This window comes from Chiroxiphia lanceolata, chromosome 20, assembly GCF_009829145.1.
Source record: "Chiroxiphia lanceolata isolate bChiLan1 chromosome 20, bChiLan1.pri, whole genome shotgun sequence".
NCBI classification, from domain to species: domain Eukaryota; kingdom Metazoa; phylum Chordata; class Aves; order Passeriformes; family Pipridae; genus Chiroxiphia; species Chiroxiphia lanceolata.
This window is the reverse complement of record NC_045656.1, coordinates 8,307,937-8,332,550: the sequence shown is the minus strand read 5'-3', so window position 1 is coordinate 8,332,550 and position 24,614 is coordinate 8,307,937. Positions and strand designations below refer to the sequence as shown.

The 24,614-nt window shown below is 56.2% G+C and overlaps 3 protein-coding genes and 1 long non-coding RNA gene across 6 annotated transcripts in view; 2 read left to right on the top strand and 2 right to left on the bottom strand.

Moving 5' to 3' along the window:
• NXN (nucleoredoxin) overlaps window positions 1-1,425 on the bottom strand; it is a 49,058-nt gene extending 47,633 nt beyond the window's left edge. The window contains exon 1 of the mRNA XM_032707713.1: window positions 1,051-1,425. Within this exon, the coding sequence (XP_032563604.1) occupies window positions 1,051-1,368 (318 nt within the window). The 5' untranslated portion in view covers window positions 1,369-1,425. The remainder of the gene's footprint in view (window positions 1-1,050) is intronic.
• A 6,239-nt stretch (window positions 1,426-7,664) lies between these two features.
• On the top strand, window positions 7,665-17,274 carry LOC116796730 (multidrug and toxin extrusion protein 2-like). The gene is made up of 17 exons (XM_032707578.1): window positions 7,665-7,778; window positions 9,684-9,785; window positions 10,304-10,372; window positions 10,732-10,880; window positions 11,041-11,083; window positions 11,752-11,796; window positions 12,180-12,277; window positions 12,512-12,609; window positions 12,937-13,050; window positions 13,277-13,344; window positions 13,631-13,739; window positions 14,130-14,205; window positions 14,496-14,565; window positions 15,161-15,293; window positions 15,625-15,719; window positions 15,952-16,033; window positions 16,421-17,274. The coding sequence occupies exons 1-17, from the start codon at window positions 7,674-7,676 to the stop codon at window positions 16,660-16,662; spliced, it is 1,698 nt and encodes a 565-aa protein (XP_032563469.1). The 5' UTR covers window positions 7,665-7,673; the 3' UTR covers window positions 16,663-17,274.
• Window positions 9,115-18,440, bottom strand: LOC116796743. Its single transcript, XR_004360498.1, has 8 exons — window positions 18,429-18,440; window positions 17,609-17,724; window positions 14,483-14,649; window positions 13,607-13,752; window positions 12,056-13,491; window positions 10,707-11,769; window positions 9,660-9,806; window positions 9,115-9,201 (listed from the first exon to the last, which is right to left on the bottom strand). It is a non-coding gene; the product is annotated as an uncharacterized LOC116796743 (long non-coding RNA).
• Window positions 17,381-24,595, top strand: LOC116796729 (multidrug and toxin extrusion protein 1-like). Of its 3 annotated transcripts, none has more exons than XM_032707576.1 (19): window positions 17,381-17,653; window positions 18,138-18,222; window positions 18,472-18,717; window positions 18,815-18,916; window positions 19,101-19,169; window positions 19,422-19,570; window positions 19,675-19,717; window positions 19,801-19,845; window positions 20,224-20,321; window positions 20,491-20,588; window positions 21,131-21,244; window positions 21,367-21,434; window positions 21,696-21,804; window positions 21,957-22,032; window positions 22,111-22,180; window positions 22,482-22,614; window positions 22,973-23,067; window positions 23,493-23,640; window positions 24,034-24,595. In XM_032707576.1, the coding sequence occupies exons 3-19, from the start codon at window positions 18,517-18,519 to the stop codon at window positions 24,252-24,254; spliced, it is 1,839 nt and encodes a 612-aa protein (XP_032563467.1). In that variant the 5' UTR covers window positions 17,381-17,653; window positions 18,138-18,222; window positions 18,472-18,516; the 3' UTR covers window positions 24,255-24,595. The 3 variants fall into 3 exon arrangements, with proteins under 3 accessions (XP_032563467.1, XP_032563466.1, XP_032563468.1); XM_032707575.1 differs by having other exon boundaries at window positions 18,385-18,717; XM_032707577.1 differs by having other exon boundaries at window positions 18,382-18,717.
• The last annotated feature ends 19 nt before the right edge of the window (window positions 24,596-24,614 follow it).

The window sequence follows — 24,614 nt, the reverse complement described above, 5'->3', positions numbered from 1 at the left end:
AAAGTGCTGGCAGAGCCGGGTTGGGAGACCCATTCAGGAAGAAGTCATCCCTCTCATCCCAACACAGCCTCGCTACATCCAAACACAGGGGATGCCTGAGGGGGTTCAGCCGCCCCTGACCCCGCAGGTACCGGCGTTACCCCAACCCCACTGAAGCGGAGAACGAGCCTCACCAAAGCCAAACCAAAGCCTGCCCGCTGCTTCCACACCAGCAGCCACAATCCCTCGCTGGAAAGATGTTTAGAAATGGCACTGTGGGGCACCATCTTTTAATTCTTGACCAATTGCTTCCAGAGATTAGATTTGTAAAGAGGATTTTTTTTTTTTAAACTACAAACGTCGCGAGCTCGTTGGGAACCGGAGGCTCAGCCTGTGCCTCCCCGTCCCTCACACCCCGCCCTGCCTGGGGTCTTAACAGCGCTTTTTGTCCATTATGTGTCCCTCTGATTAAACTCTCCAGATGAGAGGCTGTATCTTGCAGAGTATTTGAACACACCGAGTGCGAAACGAGAGCAACGAACCCCATCCCACAAACTGGCCGGGCAGCTTCGCCAGCAGCTCCCGGCCGAGCCGGGCTCACTCGCTCCCCAACCACCGCGTGTCCTCCCTCGGCTGGTGGAGGCCACAGCCCCTTTCCGTGCCCGGACCACTCGGGAGCCCCCGGGCACCGCGTCCCCAGCCCACACCAAGCTCCGGTTCCCACCTGAGCAGTGCCGTGCCCCGCGTCCGGGCTCGCAGGAGCTGCTCCGCTCACGCCTCGCCCGCAGCCGCGCTCCCCTGCGGGACCCCTCGAGGCCAGCGGTGCCACCACCCCCGACAAGCCACGACCCGCAGCCCAGGGCTTCCTGCCCCTCACCCGTGCGGGACGGAGCCTGCGGGGCTCCCCCAGCGCTGCGGCTCCCAGGCCCCGCAGGAGCCCGGCGAGGCGCTGTCGCCCCGCGGGACAGCAGCCGACACCCCCTTCCCTGCTCCCGGGGGAACTTTCTGGAAGGCGCCCCCCGCCCCCAGACAAAGCCCCCGGCGCGCCCCCCACCCGGCCGCGGGTCTCACCTTGCGGTGCTTGTCGGCGAAGGGCAGCGCCAGCCAGGGCATGGCCCGCACCGCCTCCTGCCACTGCTGCTGCTCCTGCTCGGCCGACACGAACACGATCTCCAGGCGCTGCCCGCCGGCCGCCGCCGCCTCCCCCCTGAAGCGCCCGTAGAAGGCGGCCAGGCTGGCGCCGAGCTGCGCGCAGGGGCCGCCGAGGCTGCAGCCGAAGTAGAGCCCCACCAGGGAGACCCCGCGGGCGGCCAGCGCCGACACGGCCACCTCCTCGCCGTCCGCGGCCACCAGCACCTCTCCCAGCAGGTCGGTGAGCGCGCCCGCCATCCCGCTCCGCTCCCGCACCGCTCCCGCCGCGCTCCGCGCCCGCCGCACGAGCACGCGCCGCCCCGCGCCCGCCAGGGGGCGCTGCTGCGCCGCGCGGCCCCGCGCCCGCCCCCGCCCCGGGCAGCGCCGCCCCGGACTGGGACCGATCCCGGGAATGGGACCGATCCCGGGAATGGGACCGATCCCGGGAATGGGAGCGGTCCCGGACTGGGACCGCTTCCCTCTGCACCGCCCCGGACCGGCCCCGATCCCGGGACTGGGACCGCTTCCTTCTACACCGCCCCGGACCGGCCCCGGTCCCGGGAATGGGACCGCTTCTTTCTACACCGCTTCCCCCTGCACCGCACCCGGACCGGCCCCGATCCCGGACTGGGACCGCTTCCTTCTACACCGCTTCCCTCTGCACCGCCCTGGACCGGCCCCGATCCCGGACCGCTTCCCTCTGCACCGCTTCCTTCCGCACCGCTTCCTTCTGCACCGCCCCGGACCGGCCCCGATCCCGGCTTGGACAAGGGCATGGAGTGACAGGACAACGCGGAATGGTTTCCCACTGACAGAGGGCAGGGGTAGATTGGATACTGGGGAGAAATTCTCCCCTGTGAGGGTGATGAGGCGCTGGCACAGGTTGCCCAGAGAAGCTGTGGATGCCCCATCCCTGGAAGCAAAGGCCAGGCTGGATGTGGCTCTGAGCAACCTGCTCTAGTGGAAGATCTCCCACCCCTTAGTACGAGGGTGGAACAATAAGGTCCCTTCCAACCCAAACCATGCTGTGACATCCCGCTGGCCCCATGTGGCGGTGAGGGTAGGACCAGCCCTCCCAAAACCCTCAGAACAAGTGTTTCCCTTCTTTATTTTCAAAATCGAACATAAATACATGTTTACCCCTAACAAATGAGGGCAGAAAAACCTGCAAGCCAGTCCAGAAATATAAATGTAAATTGGGCTGCGTTGAGTTACACCGTCTGGCTGGCTGGGGTACAGAAAGGAAATAAAGCAGAGACGGTGACATGCAAACCAGGCTGTAAAATGTATTTACTCTTTGCAATCAAAGCCTGCAATCTGCAAGCCTGCAGAATTCACTGTGGGATCCTCAGCTGCTTCCAACTGATGTCCCTGTGTCCATGCTGCAGGAGAGCCCCAAACCAGCCCACTGAAACCTTACTACCTACTGTAAAAAAAAAACCACTTTATTTTTAAAGCCCTTCTTTATTTGGCTTCTCATAATGGTTGCTGTTTTCAGTTGTATTTAAAATCGTTGTGTAGCATCCAGAGCCATTAGGGGATGCTTTATAAATACAATTAATTATCATTATTATTATTATTATTACAGCTTTACAATCCCTCTTTTCTTTTGCCAAGACCTGCTCCCTAGAGGTGGTTCAAAGCAAGAGGAGTTTTGTCTTGTTTTTATTTGTCCTGCCTTATCTGCCTTAATTAAGTATCTGGGCTCTTCAGGGCAGGGAAGCTGTTTTTTAAGTCTGCAGCCCCGAACTCGACCAACCCATGCAGCAAGATAAATATTCTGCTGTTGTAAAAATAATATTTACGACTGCAGTTAATATGTCTGGCCCCATCTTTAGTGAACAAAGCAGGAGGAAGATGCTCTGAAATACAGAACAAGTCAAAAGCATTTCTCTCTCTTAAGGTACAACAAAATAAAAAACAGCTGTTATTACTAAACAATATCACAGGGTGAGGTGTGACTGTACTGAGGTTACACCATGGTGAGTGGCTGAGTGTCTGCCCAGGTGCTGGTTCCACAGCAAAATCATGGCTTCGGGTTGCCCATTTGAGAATCAACTTGAGACATTGGAATTAGAGAGTCAAGACAACACCCCAGGGCTTTTAATAAGCAGTTTCTTGTCTATATAGTGCCCACCTACATTTTTCTAACTCCTATTCCTTTTTTCTGTGTACTGTTTTTTTCATATTGCGTCCCCTTTGACTAGTATATATTGCATTTTTCACTATTTAGCAAACATTCTTCCAAAGTATTTGCCAAATATTTGGCATATATTTGGGCCGTATTTGGCAAACATCGTGATTTCCCCCGGATTTTTAACAAACACCCGACGCCCATTAGGGTCTTGTCGGCACGGAAAAATACAAATACTCACGGAACGAGGCAGGGCCAAAGTGCTGAGCCCGAGGGGCGGAGACAAGAACGGCTGGAAAAGGGGATCCGGATCCCCCCCCTCTCCGTCCCCTCCCGTCCTCGGTGCTGCTCCCGGTGCTGCGGGAGCGCCTGGAGGGACCTGCGGGGCTCCAGTGCCACCTGCCGGGGACACCGCGCACGAACCACCCCGGGATGGGACCGGAGAGAGAAAAAGTGTCTCAGGGGGGACCTTATCGCGCTACAGAACTACCTGGGAACAGATTGTAGCCAGGTGGGAGGGTCAGTCTCTTCTCCCAGGTGACAAGTGATGGCACAAGAGAAAACGTCCCTGAGAGGTCTAGGTTGGGTATTTGGGAAAAATTCTTCACCCAAAGGGTTGTCCAGCCCTGGAACAGGCTGCCCAGGGCAGTGGTGGAGTTGCCATCCCTGGAAGTGTTCAAAAACCACGTGGATGTGGCGCTCACAGACACGGGGTAACCTGGCAGTGCTGAGTTAATGGCTGGACTCGCTCTTAGAGGGCTTTTCCAACCTAAATGATTCTGTGATTCCGAGCTCATCAGGCTTTGTGGCTTCTGCCCAGCACCAATGACACCGAGCTGGGAGATATACACTCATCAGCTTGAGCAAATCAATCATGGCAGCAAAAAGTAGAAGAGAAAGGTGTGCTCAGGGCTGTGTTTAAACAGCTGAGTTACCCTAAAGCTGCAACGTAAAAGAAGCCATCAAAGAAAACCCCTATTTCCCAGCAGCAGAGAGGAACACAGGCCCTGCGAGGCTGTTGGGTGCCAAAGAGATGCCACACTTCTCACTGCTTTGGTTTTAAAGAGGCAACTGCCTTTTTGACAAGTTCCATTATCCACTGTAAACACCAGTTTCGAGCTTCTCTCTAACTCTTCTTGCAGAAGTACATCTGTTCTAGCAAGCTGGGACAAATAATGGTGCAAACAGTCCTGTTTATGTGACTGTCTATGCAAAAAATAGTGGCTATTTAAAATATTATTAGACATTCTGTTTTTTGAAAGTATGTTTTTAGAAATTATTGAATATTAATTATACTTTGGGGACACAGGCAGCAGGGAAACACTGACTTCCTGGGTCTGAGGAAGCCACATCAGTCATTAGGATGGACTTGAGAACCCTTATTTGGGTTTATACAGGAAAACCAACCCTGTGTACCCGATAGAGAAGCCACTGTTATTGCAGGAAGGGTCACTATGGTTAGTTTAAGGTCATTAGCATGTTTTGCTAATGCACTTACTACTCTGGAATACAGTAACTTTCTTTGCAGTCAGACCATCACGCAAGGAGAGCTATTTAAAATGACTATTCTGGTTTGTTCTCCATATTTACAAGCCCCAAATCCATGTGCTGTATCCATGGATGGCTCTGATCATCTGATCCCATAGTGTGACACTTAAATAAAAAGTAATTTGACTGCAAAAGGCTCTTTAGTGTTTAATTTAGCTGTATCCTGAATTCCACATTGCACAGAGGGGAGCGGATTTTCCGTGGCATCTGGACATTAGCCAGTAGTAGGGTCTCTTAAAGGAAAGGGACACACTTCAAACAGTTCAGTGTTTGACATAAATCCATTGTGTCCTGACTATTTTCTTATTTGGTGTCTCTTAATCGCGACGGTTCCAGACATGGTGCATTTGTGGGGTTTATTTTAGTAGCAGGATGTTGGCTGCATTTCAGAATATGGACATCATATCCAGAGAAAGCCCAGGGTAGCCATCTTCTGGGAATCTGCAATAAAAAAAGGGCTAATCCTGCTCTGCAGATGATGCAAGCCAACTGCAATCCTTCTGCTCTCAGCTGCTTTCTTCTGGATTCACATCAGCATTGCTGAGAACTGCACGGGGTCCCAGCTGCCAAAACCAGCTCCAGCAGGGCAAGCCATCTGCCTGCTCCAGCTGGTTTGGGGCCAGTCACACATTAACTCCTTTAAACAGGTCTGTGTTAAGGTGTCACCCTTCCAAAACGCTGCTCCAGATTCACTGGAGGTCTAAAACAGCTGAGTTCAAAGATGTTACACTCCGGTGGAATTTGACCCTTCAAATTCTTCTAAGTGGTGTTGCAACCCTGTTAATATCCGGATTGCTGAGAGCAGCTTGTGCTACCTTTGACCCTCCTCATCGTCTGGGGGCTCCAGCAGATGAGCCCCACTGAATCCTGTCGGGCAGCTGGCAAGGTCCTTGTCCCTGTCACAGGAAGAGAAGGGGTGAATGTGGGGCCATCCAGCACCAAGGCAGGGCTCAGCCTGAGAGTTTGCACAGATCCACATCCCCCTTGGCAGCTCACAGGCCCATCTGAGAGGGAGCAGGCTGAGCCAGTACCCAGTCTGTCCTGCCAGTCATGGGGGAGGCCTCAGGGCACATCAGACCAGGTCCTGGGGTGCCCATTCTGCAGCTTCCCAGCAAGATTGGGATTCACATGTCACGGCAGAAACACAAAACAGCACTTCTGAAAGCAAACAGAGTTGGTTTCAAACAGCAGCAGCAAAACACAAGGAGAGGGATTTCAATCACAGCCCTTCTGTGTGTGTTTGGCTCTCTGGGGTCTAGCCCAGGACCTGGCTCCTGGGGCTGGGAGGTCACATTTCTCCCCCGAGCCTGAAAAGATACGGCTTTTTATTTTCAAAGTCATTTTCCCCAGGTCTCTACCTGATTGTCTCCCCACTCTTTGCCAACCCAGGGTATTGATCTCAGTAGGGTCACCAGTAAACTTCAAAGGGACTCACACTTGCACTGGTTGTTGAGGGACCATGAACGGCACCATCTGAGTCTTATCACTTCCCTCTGCCTCCAGAGGAGATAACAGCGCCTCAGGAACACTCTGGCCGTCTCACAGCCAGGCTGGTGACAGTCACACCACCAGCCAGGACACACCATTTGCTGATAACTACTTCTGTTTCTTCATAGCTGCCCCTGCAGCACCATCCCACAGGCAGCACGGGCTCTGGCACATGCACCCAACACCCACTGCTCTGCTGGCCACAGGGGAAGGAAGGACCATGGAGAGGAGCACTCTCTTGCCCTGAAACAGCCCAATTTCATCATGGCACATAAAATCAAAATGACTGTGGCTATGACTCACCACTACTACTATATAATTTTTCATGATGTCACATCATACCTGAAGGAACAAGGGGAAAAGTGAAACATTAACAAGATTTTACATTTCTAGGTAGTGACACAACAGTTGTAAGGCACCAGGGCAGCATTTAAACAGCTGGAAAACCGACCCCCACTTTCCACTGTAATTTTCCATGCATTAGCAATAGATTTGGTTACAGCTACTTGGTTACAAGCACCTGCACTTAGGTAGAATTTCACTCCTGTAACAACCCAAGCTCCCACCCAAACCAAAAACTCCTTCTTGCCGGGTGATGGGCAAACACAGCCACGGCCACCCCAGCCCAGCCATTCCAATCTCCACACCAGCTGCACCACTGGGCACCGGCTGGACTGGGGGACAATCCCAGGTCACCCTGCTCATGGGGTACTGGTGGGTGCATGGAAGAGAGGAGGAAGGTGCCCCACTGTTACCATGATGCACGTGGCAGAGGGGACATTCCTTTGGACAGGGACCATCTGTGCTCAGATGTCCCTGCCTTTGAGAGACCCCTGTGTTGGAACTCACAGCCAGCACATAGGCGGTCCTAAGCCATCGCCCCACAGGAAGGTCCCCAGTCCATAGCCACCACCTGGGGGTCTCTGGGCTTCTGGTGAACCCCTGGCCAACACGTGTGTGGTCTCCTCAGAGGGTCCCCATCCCACAGCCGATTAGCAGGAGAGCTGCAGATGTTGGTGAGCAAACGGGGGGGCTCCCTTCTCCCCGCGCAGCAGGTCCCCAAACCCTGCACCAACACAAACGGGAAGTCCCCAACGCCCCCAAAACCCCACGGTGCGCTCCGGCTCTGGCCAACACGTGTGTGTGTGTGGCGAGTCCCCATCCCCGCACACGTGGGCAGAGCGCGGCGGGGTGTGTGTGTGTGTGTGTGTGTGTGGTGTGTCCCGCTGTCAGTCGGCGCAGCTTCCCGGCCCCGAGCCGGATCACGGACACGACCCTACCGTGCCGTTCCATTCCGCTCCGAGCATCCCCCGCACCGCCCCGCGGGCGGGAGGCGGCCCCGGCCGTGCCCATAAGGCGGGCGGCGGGGCCGGGCGGGGCCGACGGTCGGTCCATGGCGGCGGGGGCGGCCGTGCGGTGCCTGCGGGGCGCCCGGAGCCTCCTGCCCGCGGGCGCCCGGCGGGAGTGCTGCGAGCTGGCCCGGCTGGCGGGGCCCGTGGTGAGAGCCGGGGCGGGGAGGGACGCGGGGGACACACGCGGGGGACACGGTGCCCTCCCGCCGGAGGTGCTGGGCCGGGGGATCGCGGCGGGGGCTCGGCCACCCGGAGCCGGGCAGTGCCCAGCGGGATGCGGAGCAGAGAGACCTCGGGCCCGGCTGATCCCGGGGATGAGCCTTGACCTCCTCAGCCTCCGGGCACGGCTCCGCGACCGCAGATATGCCCTTCGCTCGCGACGGGGACAACCTGGTCCCTCCGCGGCTGCTGCAGGCACAGCCAGGGTTAAACCGCCACCCTTCGTTCCTTGCCTGGCGCCCAGATGCTTATTCTTCGCCCCAGGAGCTCCTGCTGCTGCCCGGCGTGGTCCGTGTGCCCTGCGATACGGCTGTGGAAGAGGAGCGGTGGGCTCGGGGTGTGAGGGGGATAAGCTGTTAAACTGCCCTGTGGAACGAGGCTGCAGCCCCGGCACTGCCACGTTACCCCTGGGTGACAAGCAAATCTCTTCGCTTAGTGTCAGCTCCTTGGCCAGCCCTTGCAGCAGGCTCTGGGTGCAAAGGTACCTTATAACTCGCTGTCCTGAAGTCCTCCCTGGACTGGAACTGGAGGTTGATGCACCCTTTGGAGGGAGATGCACCCTTTGGTAGTCGGCACAGACAGTGCTGAACGCATTTTGCAGAGGCTTCTGCAAGGGGAAGCACGCACCAACAGCCCCAGTCTGAATCAACTGCGCGTGAAGTTTTGTGCTTTTAACCTTCTGCTTTATCTGGTAAATAACTGCCAACTGCTAAACTCAGAGACACCCTCCCTGACATCAAAGCACTGACTTGCTGAGATCGGTCAGCAGGGAAGTACAGGCTGGTTTCAGTTTCTGTAGCTGAACACAACAAGCCCCCTCGGTCCCCTCAACTGTCCCACCTGTGGCACAGCCTGTTCCTCCACTGCGCAGACAACCTCAAACCCAAACCTGCAGCTGCTGTTAGTTACTGATCATTTCATGTCAAACCCTGTGCTGGGATGGTCGTGGAGGTACAGACCGGACCCTCCTGTGGGGATTACTCACAGCAGCAGGTCCAGCGTGCCCGGGCCTGACAGCAGGACTGCACCTGCAGGCAGCAGTGGGAGGTCTGCAGAGGAGAAGGGTTTGTTCTGCTCTTCCTCTGACCCCACAGAGCTGGTTCTCCAGTGGTGCTGGGCTCTTGGCTTGCCAACTGCTGGGTGGGAAGCAGCACAAGCAGACCCTGGGCATAGTTTCCAGTTGTACCCACCCCTCAGTGGGTATGAACATCTCTAACACCTACCATCTGGTTTGAGCTGTGCCACAACTCTGTGCCCTGGATGCCTGTAGAAGGGACATCCTCTTGCCAAGGGAAAATGAAGTTTGGAGTGCAATCTCTGCTGCAGCATCGTTGCACTTCGCTGTAGGCCCTGGAGAGAAATACACAGAATGGCCTTGGCGTATCTTCAGGAGGAGAGGATGTTGTGGTTTTGGAGGATAGTTTTCCACAGATGCACGCAAATGTGAAAAAAGCATTGGGATGTTTTATTTTTCCTCTCTCTGCAACCTTCATCCTGGGAAAGAGGATTTCTAGTGAAGCCGTTAAGCCTCCCGTAAATGAGGTCATCTGGCAGATTGGCTGTGTAACACCAAAATACCACAGGGCAGGTAGATGTCTGCTTTGAAACACAAAGCCACTGAGAGCCTGGGTGAGTCCCAGAGCTGCCTCCCACGCCCCAGCAGTGTTGGCAAGCAGGGACAGGTTCCCAGGACAGCAGAGCCCTGGCCTGGAGGCATAGACCAAAACACCAGGAAACCTGGCTGTTCATAGGCCAGCTCCTGGGGGAGAGCTGATGTTCCACAAGCCCCTAATGGGTCCTCATCTCACCATTTCCTTCTCCTCTCGTCCTAGTTCCTCTCCCAGCTGCTGGGGTTCCTGATCAGCGTGGTCAGCTCCATCTTCTGTGGCCACCTGGGGAAAGCTGAGCTGGATGCTGTCTCACTGGCTGTGTCCGTACGTATCACTCCAATTCCCCTCGGATTTAAAACACACAAATTAGGTATTACAAAAAAAAAAAAAAAAGAAGAAAAAACCTCAAACCTGTAGGAACATATGTGTGAGGGCCCTGTGCATCAGCACAGCCTGATGCAACGCAGACATCCCACCCACCAAAATGTTCTTCCTTTTGCCCTGAGCACAGGCAGGAGAGGGGAGCTGAGCAGGTAGTGCTTGTGCCAGTGCAAGGCCCGAACCTGGGCAGGGAGCTGGAGCCTCTGACCAGCTCTCTGAACCCACCAGACCTGAGCATGTGGCTGGGAGCAGCACTGTTTCTGGTCCTTTAGATACTCGCCCCTTCCTAGAGGATCCTTTTCCCCAGCAGAGGGGAGAAGAGGCTATTTAGTTAACAAGATTTGTTATTCTGAGAAATAGAGAAGGGCTGGAAACTTCCCAAAAACTTGTAGCAGAACTGTCTACCCACCCAGCTGGGAGGGACTCAGTGCTCTGGGCCAGAATCCCTGTCTCTCCTCCAGGTTATCAACGTGACAGGCATCTCCATCGGGTCTGGTTTAGCCTCAGCATGTGACACCCTGATGACCCAGGTCAGTGGCAGCTCCCCCTTTCCTGTGCCTGATGGGGTTTACCTGGTGCTGTCTCGTCTCCTGTGTGGTGTGATCTGGGCACAAAGAGCAGGCGGATGGCAGCTTCCAGACAGAACAGGGTTACAGACACCCTGGCTGGAGCCTGCTCCCTCCTTGGAGCTCCCCCAGGGAGCCCTGGGTCCCTTTGGGTAGCAAAGGGATGTGCAATCCACCTGAAGGGCAGTGACACCCAACCAGCCTGCATTCACCGCTGCAGGACGTGGGAAATGCATTTAATCAGCCTGTTGTTGCCCTAAGAGTTTGCCCAGACCCTTTGGCTCCCTGAGACCCCCACCTTGGTCCTCTCTCTCCTCGCTCAGACGTATGGCAGCAAGAACCTGAAGCAGGTGGGCACCATCCTGCAGCGGGGCACCCTCATCCTGCTGCTGTGCTGCTTCCCTTGCTGGGCACTCTTCGTCAACACTGAGCAAATCCTCCTGCTCATCCGACAGGACCCCGAGGTCTCCAGGTCAGGGGTGAGATCCAGCCCTTCTGGATCGGGGCTTTTTACTGTGGGTGGGTTGCTCTGTAGTGTTGAAATCAAGCCTCTCTGGAGCTTGAGCACAACGCTGTTTGGCTTGGCTCTTGCTTTGCTGTAATACTAACTGGGGAAACAACTCTCTTTCCAGGTTAACTCAGGTCTACGTGATGATCTTTATTCCAGCACTTCCTGTAAGTCTCTGCTAAAGCTGTTAGAAGCTCTGTGTCCCTTAGTAACACGAAGGAAAGGAGGGAAGGCCTTTGCTTTGTGGCTCACAGGGCAGGTTTAGGGGTTTACAGTGTGTCCCTTGACTTTGTGCCTTAACAGATGTGCATTGGCCAGCAGCTGCTGGACCAGCAAACACAGGGTCTCTGATCTTCCTGTGCAAAGGCTTTTGCTGTGGCCACACAAGTGGTGGTGGAGATTGGAACCAGAGGCTCCAAGCTCACTGTTAGCTCCAAAATGAAGGCTGGAGCTTGCTGTTCACACACTCACAGCTGCTGGGCTCCAGCTGGTTACTCCGACTTCTCTAAGGCAGGGAACAGTATCCCTGTGGAATAAGGGTCTGTAGGTTTATCTTTTCTTCTAAGCTTTCCAAGCTTTCTCAGGCTGATGGGGAAGCATAGGAGATTTCCCATCTGGAGACTGATCTCTCTTCCCAGTGGGAATGGGAGGTGCCTTCTGTTACTCTTTTGGGTGCAGTGCTGGCAGGCGCCACACTTCAGCAGGAGCACTGGAACAGGGTGTCGGGCAGGTGCTGGCTGGGGCACCCCAAGAAGGTGGTGGGGGGACTGGTCTGTCAGTGTTCAAGGGTTGTTGAACCACGGTCTGATGATGAACTGAATCCTGATTCTTGCAGGCGGCGTTTCTGTACCAGCTGCTGACAAGATATTTACTAAGTCAGGTATTGTATAACCAGCCAGTTTGGGGCTGTACATTAAAGGTATTTCCAGGAACATGGATAAAGTTGGGTATCTGAGTTCATCCTGTTCTTGGGAGAGCTGGGCTGAGGAATGTGTGATGCATAGCCCCCCAGCTGGCCCTGGGAGAGCTCATAGGAACCACCCTTAGCTGGCTTCATTTCCCTATGGCTACTTCCCAACTCTGTTTTATGGGTTGCACCAGCTCCTAAGCCCTGCATGTCTAACACAGCCCAGCCTTACCTGGAACAGGAGCTGCCTTCTTGGCTTTCTCCTTGGGCACTGCTGAAGTTCTCCCTTGTGTTCACTGGATGGGGCTTGGGCAGCACTGGGGGAGCAAACTCCAAAGTCCCTCCTTGGCTTCCAGGCGATCATTCTGCCTCAGGTGTTGACCGGGATTGCAGCCAACGTCCTCAACGTGGCCATGAACGCCTTCTTCCTCTATGCACTGAAGCTGGGCATGGTGTAAGTGTGAGCAGGGGTGGTCACAGTCTCTCCCTGTGTGCTCAGGGCTGGGGGGGTGTCCTGGGTGCCCAGTTCTGCCACCTTCTGTCCCCAGACAACCAGCCTGCAAGGATGAGGCTGGAGGGAGCAAGGCTTGTGTGGTACCAGGCTTGAGCAAGACCCCTGGGTCTCTCCTGCTGTAGCTGAGGAGATTGGGAAGGATGTCACTTGTAACTTGCCTATCTTTCTCTGCAGGGGCTCTGCTTGGGCTAACACTGTTTCTCAGTACACCCAGGCCATCCTCCTCTTCCTTTACATGTGGTGGAAGAAGATCCATGTGAAGACCTGGGGAGGTACTGTTATAGTTTAATCCTTCAGAATACCAATGTCTGACCCTGGGAATTTGGCACTGTCGCCAGCACCTGACAAAGGGATTGTCATCCCCTCACAGTGGGAAGATGCTGAAGTCATGTCCTCAAGGCCTTTACTGTAGCTCCAAATACATTCTTGTTGAATAACCTGTCTCAGGAATGCAGCATGGCACAGCAGCAATCCTAGGCAGGTGTCCTGTGAGCTGCAGTGATGGTTGTCCTCTGAGAGTACCCAGAAGAACATATGGTTCCCCTTTGGGGATGGAGAGGGAGAACATGTGTTCATTTTGCTTCACGTCCTCGTTGCAGGTTGGAGCAGGGACTGCCTCCTGGACTGGGGCTCCTTCATCTGGCTGGCAGTGCCCGGCATGATCATGATGTGCATTGAGTGGTGGACCTTTGAGATTGGGAGCTTCTTGGCTGGTGAGTCCAAATCCTCTTTTTCCTGTGGTTCAACAGGCTGCCTTACAGCTGTGCCTGCTCTGGTGGCTGCTTCTTGACTGTGTCTCCAGAGCTCCTCCTGCCAGCAGCTTCCTCACCTACAGGACCAGGTCTGCAGGACACTGCAGGTGTTCCCATCCATTCAGTGGGAACCCTGTAGTTGCTGCCTCCTTGTCAGCAAACAAAGGAGGTGATGAATCTTTTCCAGGGCTGCTCAGTGTGGTGGAGCTGGGGGCACAGTCCATCATCTACGAGCTCGCCTGTGCCGCCTACATGGTAAGGGCTGGGTGTAGGAAACCCCAAACAGCCTGGGAGCAGCCCCCAAACAGTGGCTCTGTGGTCAATCTGAGATGGGAACAGGGGGCAGTACCAGGCAGGTGATGCCTCTCAGACCTGCCACAGCAGCTGCACATCCAGGGTGTGCTGCAGATGGAAAATCCCTTTACTGCAGCCATGCCAGTTTGTCCCAAATTCCCCTCTGGAGAAGAAAAAAATTGCTGCAGGCTCTGTTGTCACTGCAGGCTCTGCTGCCACTCACCTCCTCTTGTCTCCTGCTATTCAGGTGCCTCTGGGCATCAGCGTGGCTGCGAGTGTCAGGGTGGGCAATGCCTTGGGATCGGGGGATGTGGTGCAAGCCAAGACCTCCTGCATCACTGCATTGCTGTGCACAGGTGAGCTCAGGTCCTGCAGAGGGGAATGAAGGCAATTATCAGCAAATAGTTGAGTTCTCACAGGGCTGGGGACCCCCCATAGGAACCCAAACCCCACTTGTTTGGACCCCTCAGGCAAGGCAAGATCCTGACTGCTCTTTTCTGTTACAAGCCTGGTACAAAGGCTTTGGTAGTTAAAACTGCAATTTAGCATTCTGCCCTCCCCCTCCAGAAGGCAGAGGGAGTATCTGGGGAGAGTGTGAAGGAAAACAGACTTGTCCTCTGCTGCAGTATCACTTGGAGGTCAGCCAAGTCCAATCCCCATCACACGAAGCCTTTGAGGTCTGGGCCTGGATCGGGAGCAGGACATGCTGCCCTTGAAACAATGTGACTATTTCTTTTTCTTTTCAGGAGTTATTGCTGTGCTGGTTGCAACTTTACTGGGAAGCCTAAGGGGCGTGGTGGGATACATCTTCACCAATGACAAGTGCGTTAACAGCTTTCTCTCGCATATTATCACCTTCTTGGAGGGTGTTATTTATATCCCAGAAGCTGCTGACAGATAAGAGTTCATAAACCCCCACCTGGCAAACATGTTCCCAAAGGTTCCTCCCCACTGCCTGGAAGCACAGAGGTTTCTGACACTGGGGCACTACCCTGGTAGCAGGCTGGGATCAGGGAACTGGGATCAGCCTTTGCAGCTGGCTGAGGGAGATATGTGGGAACCAGAGGTCTTGGTGCTGCTTGCCCTGATCAGTACATACATCTTCCCAACAGGGAGATCATTAACTTGGTGTCCAAAGTGATGCTCATTTTTGGTCCGTTCCACTTGTTTGATGCAACAGCAGTGAGTATTCCAGTGTGGAGTGATTTCTCCCTGCAGGCTGGGGTGCCGTGGAGGGTGCAAAGCTGCCTGTAGCTCACTCTTGACCTGTTAAAGTGATGCAGAGAAGCCAACTGATAAGCTGTCAAGGCAGCTGACTGTGGTACCTCGGTGTCCCCTATGCTTGTAGTTGTCCCTTGGCATCGCTGCAAACAACCCAGTTTTTCCTCCTCTTTTCCCCTGGCAAGGCTCCAGATTTTTACTGTCTTATCAAAGCAGCACAAGTGAGCAGCTGGGTGTTCAGAGATATTGTGTGCTCCCAGCATATTGGCAGTGCTCATAAACTCATTAGGTAGTAATTTTGACCTGTTTCCTCCTACCATGTCCTGGGGAGAGGGACCTGGGCAGCATGGGAAGCTCTGTGGGATCTGCTGGTGGTGCCTGTTGGTGTCAGCAGCTGGAGCAACAGGAGCCCCACACTGTGTGCTCCAGGACGTGGCTTTGCTCTCTCCTGGCTTTGCAGTTCAGTGCTGTGGGTTCCCCTGTTCCCAGGGCTGTGCCAGGCCCCAGGTCTGCTGTGGTGGTACCTGACAGGGATCCCTCTGCCCACCCTCCTTAGGGGACCTGCGGGGGAGTGCTGCGGGGCACCGGGAAGCAGAAGCTGGGTGCCATCGCCAACGCCGTCGGATATTACACCGTGGGTCTGCCCATCGGCCTCTCACTGATGTTTGCAGCCAAGATGGGGGTCTTGGGTACGTGTGTCCTCCACCTGGCACTGGATGAGCTGCCTTGAGCAAAGCCCCAGCCCTGGAACTCGTGCCGGGATCTTCCTGTGGATCAGTGGGGCTGGATTACACACTGGTGTGTTTGGGGCAGGCGCTGAGACCCCCCATCAAATGGGGGCTGAGATGTCCCAATAAATCCAGGCTTGCTTCCAGCTCCCCCAGGAGCTGTTTCCCATCAAGACTGGGTTGGACATGGGGCAATACTCTGACCCCACTGAGGTCCCTGGGCATTGTGGCAGTAGCTGACAAAGGTAAGTTTTTCTCGAGCCCTCCCTGAAGTAACTTCCCATTGCTGCAGGTCTGTGGGTTGGGATGATCATTTGCATCTCTGTGCAAGCCCTTTCCTTCTTGGCTTTTGTCATCCGCATGGATTGGAAGAAAGCTGCAGAGGAGGTGAGACTTGTGCTTCTCTCTGGTAACACTTGAAAGGTGCTGGGTGAGTTCCTGTCCCAGTACAATGCAACAGCCCCCTGGGAGGAGGCAGAAGTGAACTGGGATCTGTCCTTCTCCTGTAGCAGAGGAGCAATTTGGTGCTGAGCATGCTTGTCTTGGGAGAGTGAAGAGTTTTCTGGGCTGGGCAGGACACCCTTGCCCTGAGAAGAGCAACTCTTCCCTGTGTTTTTAGGCTCAAGTCCGAGCTGGAACAAAAGTACAACTGGAAGATGTGAACTCCAATGGCACAGCTGCTAACAAAACATCTGCTGTGGGTATGTAACCGGGCCTGACACCAGGGTGGGAGCCCAAATTCTCCACCCAACCCTTTCCTTTCCTTCCCAGTCATGGCAGCCGTGTCTGTCCTGCAGGCTCAGATGGCTGGAAAGAGCACAGTGCCTGGTGCTGGTCCCAGGTCTGCCCTTAGTGACAGCATACAAGATACCCTGTCACTGTGCTGGCTGCTCCAGGGAAGAGCCTGGGCTGCCAACCCATGTCTGCCTCACCTGGGGACAGCTGCCACTTTGCTGGGGCATGTCCTAGTGTCCCAAGCTTTGGGAAAGGCCCTCCAGGACTGTCACTGGCTCTTGTGTAGCATCAGGCTGGAAGCCCCTGACTTGGCAGCTCAGCTTCCCTGCAGCACTGGCCTCTCTGTCACACAGATTACACCTCTGTTGACACGGACACCGTGGACACCGTGGCCCTGCCTGAAAACATCGTGGTGGGCCAGAGGCAACCTGACCACGAGCTCATCACACAGGAGGAGCCCGTTGTTGTTGTTGTCCCTGCTCCTGGTGCCATGGCGTGGAGGGCCCTGATCCTCCGTCGTGTCCTGGCTGCTGCTGCTGCTGTGGCTGTCCTGCTGGTGGGCATCCTGGTCCGGCTCCTGACTGGCAATGGCTAGAGCCAGTGACACTGGGGAGTGTGCACAGAGCAGGAGGGCACGTGGTGATGTCCCAGGAGGATGGTGCGGGGAAGGAATTCCCCCTCACTTCTTTACAAAAAGTCCCTTTGCTCAGTTTCTGGTTAACTCACAATGTTTTGTCCCACACTCAGAGTTCTTAGAGGGGGTGAGGATGTGGCACTTGGGAAAAAAAGTGCTTGAGAGCTGGTTCCTCTCCTGCGTTGCACTGGGATGTCACTCATGATAGGCAGGAGCGTATCCCGGGGCTGACCCTGGGAGGAGACAGGATCCTTTTGCTGCTGTCCTGCCCCCTGAGGGCATTTGTCCATATCATTTGCTAATGGCAGGGGCTCCTGCTGCCCACAGCACATTTCCTGGCCTGTGCCAGCATCTTGCCGTGGCAGAGCCCACTTGCAGCTGCTGTGGCAGCGCAGGGCAAGGTGGATTCAGCTGGAAGATGTCTGGCTGCCATTTGGGTGCTGGCTGCTGGCCCCTGGCCCCACTCCCCCTGTGGCGGGGCAGGCACAGGGCCTAAAGCAACTCTTCTTTGCACTTTTGTAAGGTGGGATTTTGATACAATAAAGTTTTCTGAGTAAATGTTGGGCTGTTTAATGTGGTGTGTGCATGACCCTGGTCATTGGCATGACTGTGCTGTTAAGAGGAAAGACATGGGTCTGGTTTGTGCAGCCTGACAAAGCCTCAGGCTTCTGGCCCTGAGGTTTGGGGCTGGCTCTGGGTATAGTGTTATCACTCTGCTCCCCTCGAGTACAAAAGCAGGGTTTGTGCTCCTCAATGGCTTTCTGTACCATTGAGTGCCAGGGAAGAGGGTGGATGTGTTGCACAGCCCTCCAGAACCACCAAAGAACTGCCATATGTCATAATGCAAATCCCCCATCCCTGCCTGCCCTCAGCGCTGGGTCCCTCCGGCCCTGTCCCAGGCTCTTACCTGCAGCTCAGTGACTGAGACGTGGCACATGCTGGGCCCTTGGAGGTAAATCCCGTGCAGAGCAGATGAATGGCACCTCCCTGTCACCCTGGCTCGGGGTGCTGGTTACCTGTGGGCTGGGAATGAAAAGATGTGACGTAAACGAGCTTCAAACTGCCATCATCCCCAACACCCAGGGCCTCTGCCCAGCTGTGGGAGGTTGTGGTAGACTCTGCCCTCCTCAGAATCCCGGGAGATTTGGGATGGGAGGTCTCGCTCTGCCCCATGAGCTACCCCAGCCCACCTCCTGCTCCATGCAGGAGCAGGTCTGAGCTGCAGAGCAGCTCCCTCTGCCTGCCTCCCTCGTGGGCCAAGGACACTATATTTGGCCTGGGGGAGCTGTGCCAGTGAAACCCGACACGGTGGGGCTGTGCCAGGCTGACAGCTGGAGCCAAGGGGGCCGGCTTGTCTTGGTCACTGCGATGAGAGGGGCTGAGACAGGCAGCAGCCCCACCACTGCCGGCAGCAGCTCACCAGAGACCGCACACAGATCCAAGAATCCTCCATCGCTGCTGGAAGGGGAGGACAACCCTCCAGCCCACTGGCCGGCAGAGCTGTGGTGAAGCAGGAGAGAGGTACGAGGGCTTGCAGGGCAGATTTGGGATGGCTCAGCCCCTATGCTGGCTCAGGGCAGGCAGTAAGTGCCTTGTCGGGCTCCACTGCGCTGCCAGGACCCTCTCTGGGCTCCCCAGCTCCGTGCCCTGCCCTGACCCACTGCCCACACTTCCCATCAGCAGCAGGGAACGTGTGGTCGGATCATCCGGCCCCGGCTGAAGTTCACCCCACTGTGGTTACACATTGCTCATCCCACCGTGGTTTAACAGAGCGCGGAGGGAGGGGTTGTTCCACTCCCCCGGCAGAGCAGCAGCATGAAGCCGGAGAACCTTCCTGAGGAGAATGGCAGCACAAAGACAGAGAACCTCCCCGAGGAGAACGGTGAGGCAGCGGCCGCTGGCCAGGACAATCTCACACCCGGGAGCTGCGAGAAGAAACGTCACTGGATTCAGCGCCTGGTCCCAGATAACTTCTGGGAGGACGTGAAGAAGCTGCTGGTGCTGGCGGGGCCGCTGGTAAGGACCTGGGAGGAGAGATACCCCCCCCCCCAAGCACAACCACCCCTGCTCACCTCCGTCACTAACCTTCGCCTCTCCTCTCCTCTGTGCTTAGATCCTGATCCAGCTGCTGATCTTCCTGATACACCTCGTTAGCTCCATATTCTGTGGCCACCTGGGCAAGGTTGAGCTGGCCTCCGTCACGCTGGCCATCGCTGTAAGCATTCCCAGTGCCAGGCACGAGCTCCCCCCTGCCCCGCTGACGCTGGGATGGGATAAAGGAATGGCAGCAGAAAAGGACAGGAGATTTCAGATTGCCACTCTTCCTTTTAACCCCTCTCCCTACCTGAAAGTCTTAAATGCTCACCTTCACTCTTTGTTTTCTTGACTCCCATCCCCAGGTTATAAATGTTACTGCCATCTCTGTAGGTTATGGTCTGACTTCGGCATGTGACACCTTGATATCACAGGTGGGTAAGACATGCTGGCACTTGTCTTGGGGACACGGGGGTTTCCAGCATCAGCTGATGATGCCCCATGGAGCCCTGGCTGCTCCTGCGAGCTGGGAAAGCTTGTCCCTGGGTAGCAATCCCATAACAGGGAGATCCATGCTCCAAATCCTTCCTGGGTGGTCTCCAGGGTGGTCAGGGCTGCTCTGTGCCCTGTGGGGTCCCTATCCCCCAGCACCAGCTGACTTTACCACTGCCCTCTTTGCCTTGCAGACCTATGGCAGCAAGAACCTGCTGCGGGTGGGGGTGATCCTGCAGCGTGCCACCATCATCATCCTCCTCTGCTGCTTCCCTTGCTGTGCCATCCTCATCAACATCGAGCAGTTAATGCTCCTCATCCGGCAGGACCCCGAGGTCTCCAGGTGAGGTGGTCCCATGGCCCCTTGTCCCTCCCCAGCATGGTGGGGCTGAGAGGAGGGTGGCCATGGCCCTGCCCCTCCCTAACCCTGCCTCTGTGTGCCCCCAGGTTAACCCAGCGCTATGTGATGGCGTTTGTCCCTGCTCTCCCGGTGAGTCCCTGTGGGCACCCTGGATGCCATCCCACTCCTACTGCTCAGCACTGGCTCATCTCATCCACCGATTTCCTTTGCAGGCAGTTTTTCTGTATAACCTGGAGACAAGATACCTGCAGAACCAGGTAGGTCTTGAAGTCCTCACACCCGGGAAGGGTCAGCCCTGGCTCAGTGCTCCCTTCCACCATGAACCCAGGGTTTCCATGCTCACCATTCCCGGCAACAAGGCAGCATTTGTCCCCACCACTGCCCAGGTGCCCCAAAACAGCTCTAACCCCGTAGATCACCCCACCCCACTGCCAGGTGTATCCATCCACCTCCCTTCATACTTCCCCACATCAGGGATTTACCTCCAACACATTCGTTTTCCAAGCAGGCAACGTCACTGGAAGTTTATTTTTTGCCTGGGAAAGGCGCTGAGCCCGGGTGCTGGTGGGGACCTTCACACCTCCCTCCCGGAGCCTTTGTGAAGACACCGTAGCCCCGTCCCCTCTTCTTTGCAGATGATCATGTGGCCGCTGGTGCTGAGTGGAGTCATTGGCAACATCGTCAACGTGGCTGCAAACTGCATCTTCCTCTACGTGTTCCACTTCGGCATCACGTGAGTTGCACCTGTGTCCCATGGAGGGGACAATGTGGCACCTGGCAAGGGCAAGGGAACACTGAGCGTCTGCTGCTCAGAGAGGCATGGCAGGACGTCATGTCCCAGCACCCTGAGGCCAGGGAGGCGTAAGCAGGATGGAGACAGACCTTTCTCACTTCCTCTGCAGGGGCTCTGCCTGGTCCAACACCGTTGCTCAGTACTCGCAAGCCATTTTCTTGTTCCTGTACATCATAGGCAGGAAACTCCACGTGAAGACCTGGGGAGGTGAGGGCATCCCCCCCGCTCCCTCTGGTTCACGCTTTACCCAGGTGTCCATAAAACTTCCACCACTTCTATCAAGCGTTCCTGATAGAAGACAAACTCTGTTTGTCCCGATGGTGAAATATTAACCCCAGCCCCACACGCCCCGGGTACCATGGAGCTGCTTTGGTGGCAGCACTTCACGCACGAGCGCCGGCAGGGTCCTTGCCGGGCACTAAACATTAATTCTGGAGAAATGAAACTTCCTGCTGAGGCTTTCAAGGGTTCAGCCCCAAAGCCGGATGAGCACAGACGTAAGCACGAGGTTGCCCTTAGACACTCTGCTCTGGGAGGGATGGGCTGAGGGTTGTGCTGCCCTGTGGTCCACAGGACAACATCGAACAGCATGTAGGTGGAGCTCTGCTGCTGGAGGTCCTGTGGAGCTGAGGAGCATTGCCCTGGTGGCTGTGAACAGGAATGGCACCTCTACCTGCCTCAGGTGCTCTCCAGGGTGTAACACATGTCCAGTCTGGTCATCCATCAGGTGATGTTTCTCCTCTCTGCAGGCTGGTCCAGCGAGTGCCTGCTGGAGTGGGACAGCTTCACCTCCCTGGCAATCCCCAGCATGCTCATGATGTGCATTGAGTGGTGGACCTATGAAATCGGGAGCTTCTTGATAGGTCAGTGGAAAGAGAAGCTGCCAGGAGATGACCCAGAGCAGCGTCTGCAGCAGCTGCAGGGGCTGAGAGCAGCTGTCCCCTGGGCACCCACAGCCAGCACTGACCCCCTTCCTCTCCCCCAGGCCTGCTGAGTGTTGTCGAACTCTCCGCCCAGTCCATCATCTATGAGGTGTCTGTCGTTGCTTTCATGGTAAGGACTGGGGTTATTATTACAGATCAGGGCTCCATGGGGAGCGTCCTGAGACAGGCACCCAGCCAAAATCAGCTCCAGCAAACCTCCATCTTCCCCCTCTGCACTTAAGCCTCTCCCTGCTCCTGCCTATCCCTCCTACAGAGATGCCTCAAATCAAATCCTGATTTGATCCCCCTCTCTGCTGGGTTGTTACTCCATTGTCACTGTGACAGCCCAGTTACCCAGACACACACATGAGCCTCAGCCCTGTGGTTGCAGATCCCCCTGGGGCTCGGCACAGCTGCCAGTGTGCAGGTGGGGAATGCTCTGGGTGCTGGAGACTTCGAGACGGCCAAGAGATCCTCCACCACCAGCCTGCTCTGCACAGGTCAGTCCATGACACGCTGGGAAGCCTCTGCCTTTGGGCTCCTTCCAGGCAGATCAGGGGCAGGGACCATTTGCCACTTCTCCCACTGCTCTCTCCCTTCAGCAGCTCTGCATCATGGCCAGGCTGGGCTCAGCACTTTGCTCTGTTTCCAGGGGCATTCTGCATAGCTGTGGGAATCATTTTAGCCTCCACGAAGAACGTGCTGGGATACATCTTCACCAAGGACAAGTGAGTGCCCCCGGCTCCTGGCCTCGGTGCACGGAGGTCAGTTCCCAAAAGTGATCATTGCCTTGTCTCTGTCTCCAGGGAGATCGCTGACTTGGTGGCATGGGTCATGCCTGTCTATGTTGTCTTCCACTTGTTTGAAGCCACGACTGTAAGTCCCAGGGAATACTGCTGTTTTCCATAGGGCACCTCGGTGCTGAGCAGTAGCATCATGGGTCGGTGGGTCAAGGGTCCAGGTGAGCACAGGTGCCCACACCAGGACCCTGCAGGGATCCCAGGATCATCCCTTAGAAAATACAGAGTGTATAAGGAGGTGGTGACCCACAGGACTGGCCAGGGACACAGAAATAAGGAGCAGAGATGGGGAGCTGGTTCATCTACAGGAAGCAGCACAGCCCTGAATTCAGCCGAGTTGGCAGTCCCTGCCCCAGCCCCTCTCCCTCTCCCTGCAGGGTGCCTGTGCAGGGGTGCTCAGAGGCATCGGGAAGCAGAAGTTCGGAGCCATCCTCAACGCCGTGTGCTACTATGGTGTGGGCCTGCCCCTGGCAGCTGTGCTGCTCTTCGTGGCCAAGATCGGTGTCATAGGTACTGACCCCCGGGCACGTAGCTCTGTACGCCCCCAAATCCCCCACAGGTACATGCAGCTCCCCCCAGCTCCACTGATGGCTCACCATGACCCTCCCTTGGATCTGCCCTCCCTCGAATCTGCCTGGGGACAGGGCACACTGGGCTGGGCTGGCCCCTGCAACTGCTGAGAGCTTTTACTCGTACTGGGAAGAAGTAACTGCTGCCAGGTGTGCCAGGCAGCCCTGCAGCAGGCACCCATGACCACCCCATCCCTGTGTCCCTGCTGACCTTGGTGCCATCCCTGTCCTTGACCTGCTGTCCTGAGATGCTGTCTCCGTTGGGTTTACCCCAGTTGACACTGGTGTGCCCTCTGCAGGCCTGTGGCTCAGCATGCTCGCCTGCGTCTTCATCCTCTGCACCTGCTTCATCATCTACATCTCCCGCATGGACTGGAAGAAAGCAGCTGAGAAGGTAACCCAGGCACTGCCAGCGCCATGCCCTGCCAGCAGGAAGGTCCTCAGTGCCTTGGCTGTGATGGGACTGGGGTGAGACAGCAGCACGGGCTCAATCTCATGGCCTGTGCTGTCCTCCAGTGCCCCGAGCTAAACCCAATGCTCCCATGACTCAACATCCCAGTGTTCAGCTCCCTCCTGCACATGCACTCAGTGGCCTCAAGGTCTCCCTCTGTGCCTGCTGCCACCGCCTGGTGCCACCCTTGGCTGGGGGACATGAAGCACAGAGCACTCAGCCTTTCAGCCCTGAGCATCACCTTGTGCCCCAACAGCTCTGGGGTCTCCCTGGACCTGAACCCCATAAGTGGCAACCCACTGGCTTTGCTCAGTGGGGATTCCCCACACCACCTGTTGCTGCCTAAACCCAGCACGTTCCCTCCCCAGGCTCAGCGCCGTGCAGGAGTGACCCAGCCACCACCTGAGGAGCCGAACCTGGGCCCTGAACCCTCCTGCAAGGAGCTTCCCCCTGATGTGGGATCAGCCCCCCAGCCCCACACTTACCTCCCTGCCAGAGCGGTGTTGGGGAGTGTTGGTATGGCCAGGAGCTGGGCATGGTGGGATGGGGGAGCTGGGCACTGTGTGCAGTGAAGGGTTTGGGTCCAGGAAGTGCCCCCAGGGATTCACATAAGTCAGGAACAAGCCCACAAAAGGGGGTGCAGTGCAGTGCTGGTGATGCCCTCAGTTACTGGGAGAACAGTAATTACAAGTGCGGGCTGGGGAGGGTGCAGGAGGCTGGTGGAGGGCCGATCTCTGGGCAGCCTGGGCAGTTCTCACCTTGCAGACACCAGGTCCTACTGAAGCTCTACTGAGAGCTGGAGATCTCCACACTGTTTGTAATGTGCTTTCAGCCCTCTGACAAAACCCTCCCAAGAAACCCCTCAATCTCCCCAAAGCCCCCAGAGACGTTGTCCCGTTCTCCTTGCAGCGGGAGTGGATGTGCAGAACGACGTCGTGCTCACGGGCATCACCAGGAGAGAGGGCTCGACGTACCAGCTGGAGTTCCAGGAAGCCACTTCTACCATCTCCTCTCGGGCCACCCCTGTGGTCACCAAGGGGCTGATCATCCGGCGTGGGCTGGCGGTGGCTGCAGCCGTCGCTGTGCTCGCGCTCGGCATCGCCGTAAAACTGATGACCAGCAAACACTGACTCACAGCAGGGACTTTGGGGACTTGTTTTTGTGGTGAAAGCCCCTCCTGATGGACAGATGTTAAAAGCACAGACCAGCCAGCAAGAAAATTCAGCGCTGGCCTGTCCCACAGGAGTCAAAGGGCCACTGACAGCGTTCGGCAGCGTCTGCTCAGACATTGCTCGGGAACGGGCCCTGAGGCTGCTCCAACACCCAAAATGCTGCTCTAGGCTGCCTGACACACACTGAGTGTGTGGGTGACCCCCTCCAGACCATGCTCAGAGCCAACCAGAGCTCAGCACAGCCCAGCTCACACGGCTGCTCCGTGACAAATGCCCAATAAAGAATAAATCCAGCTGGAGTCAGGTTGGCTCCTTTGG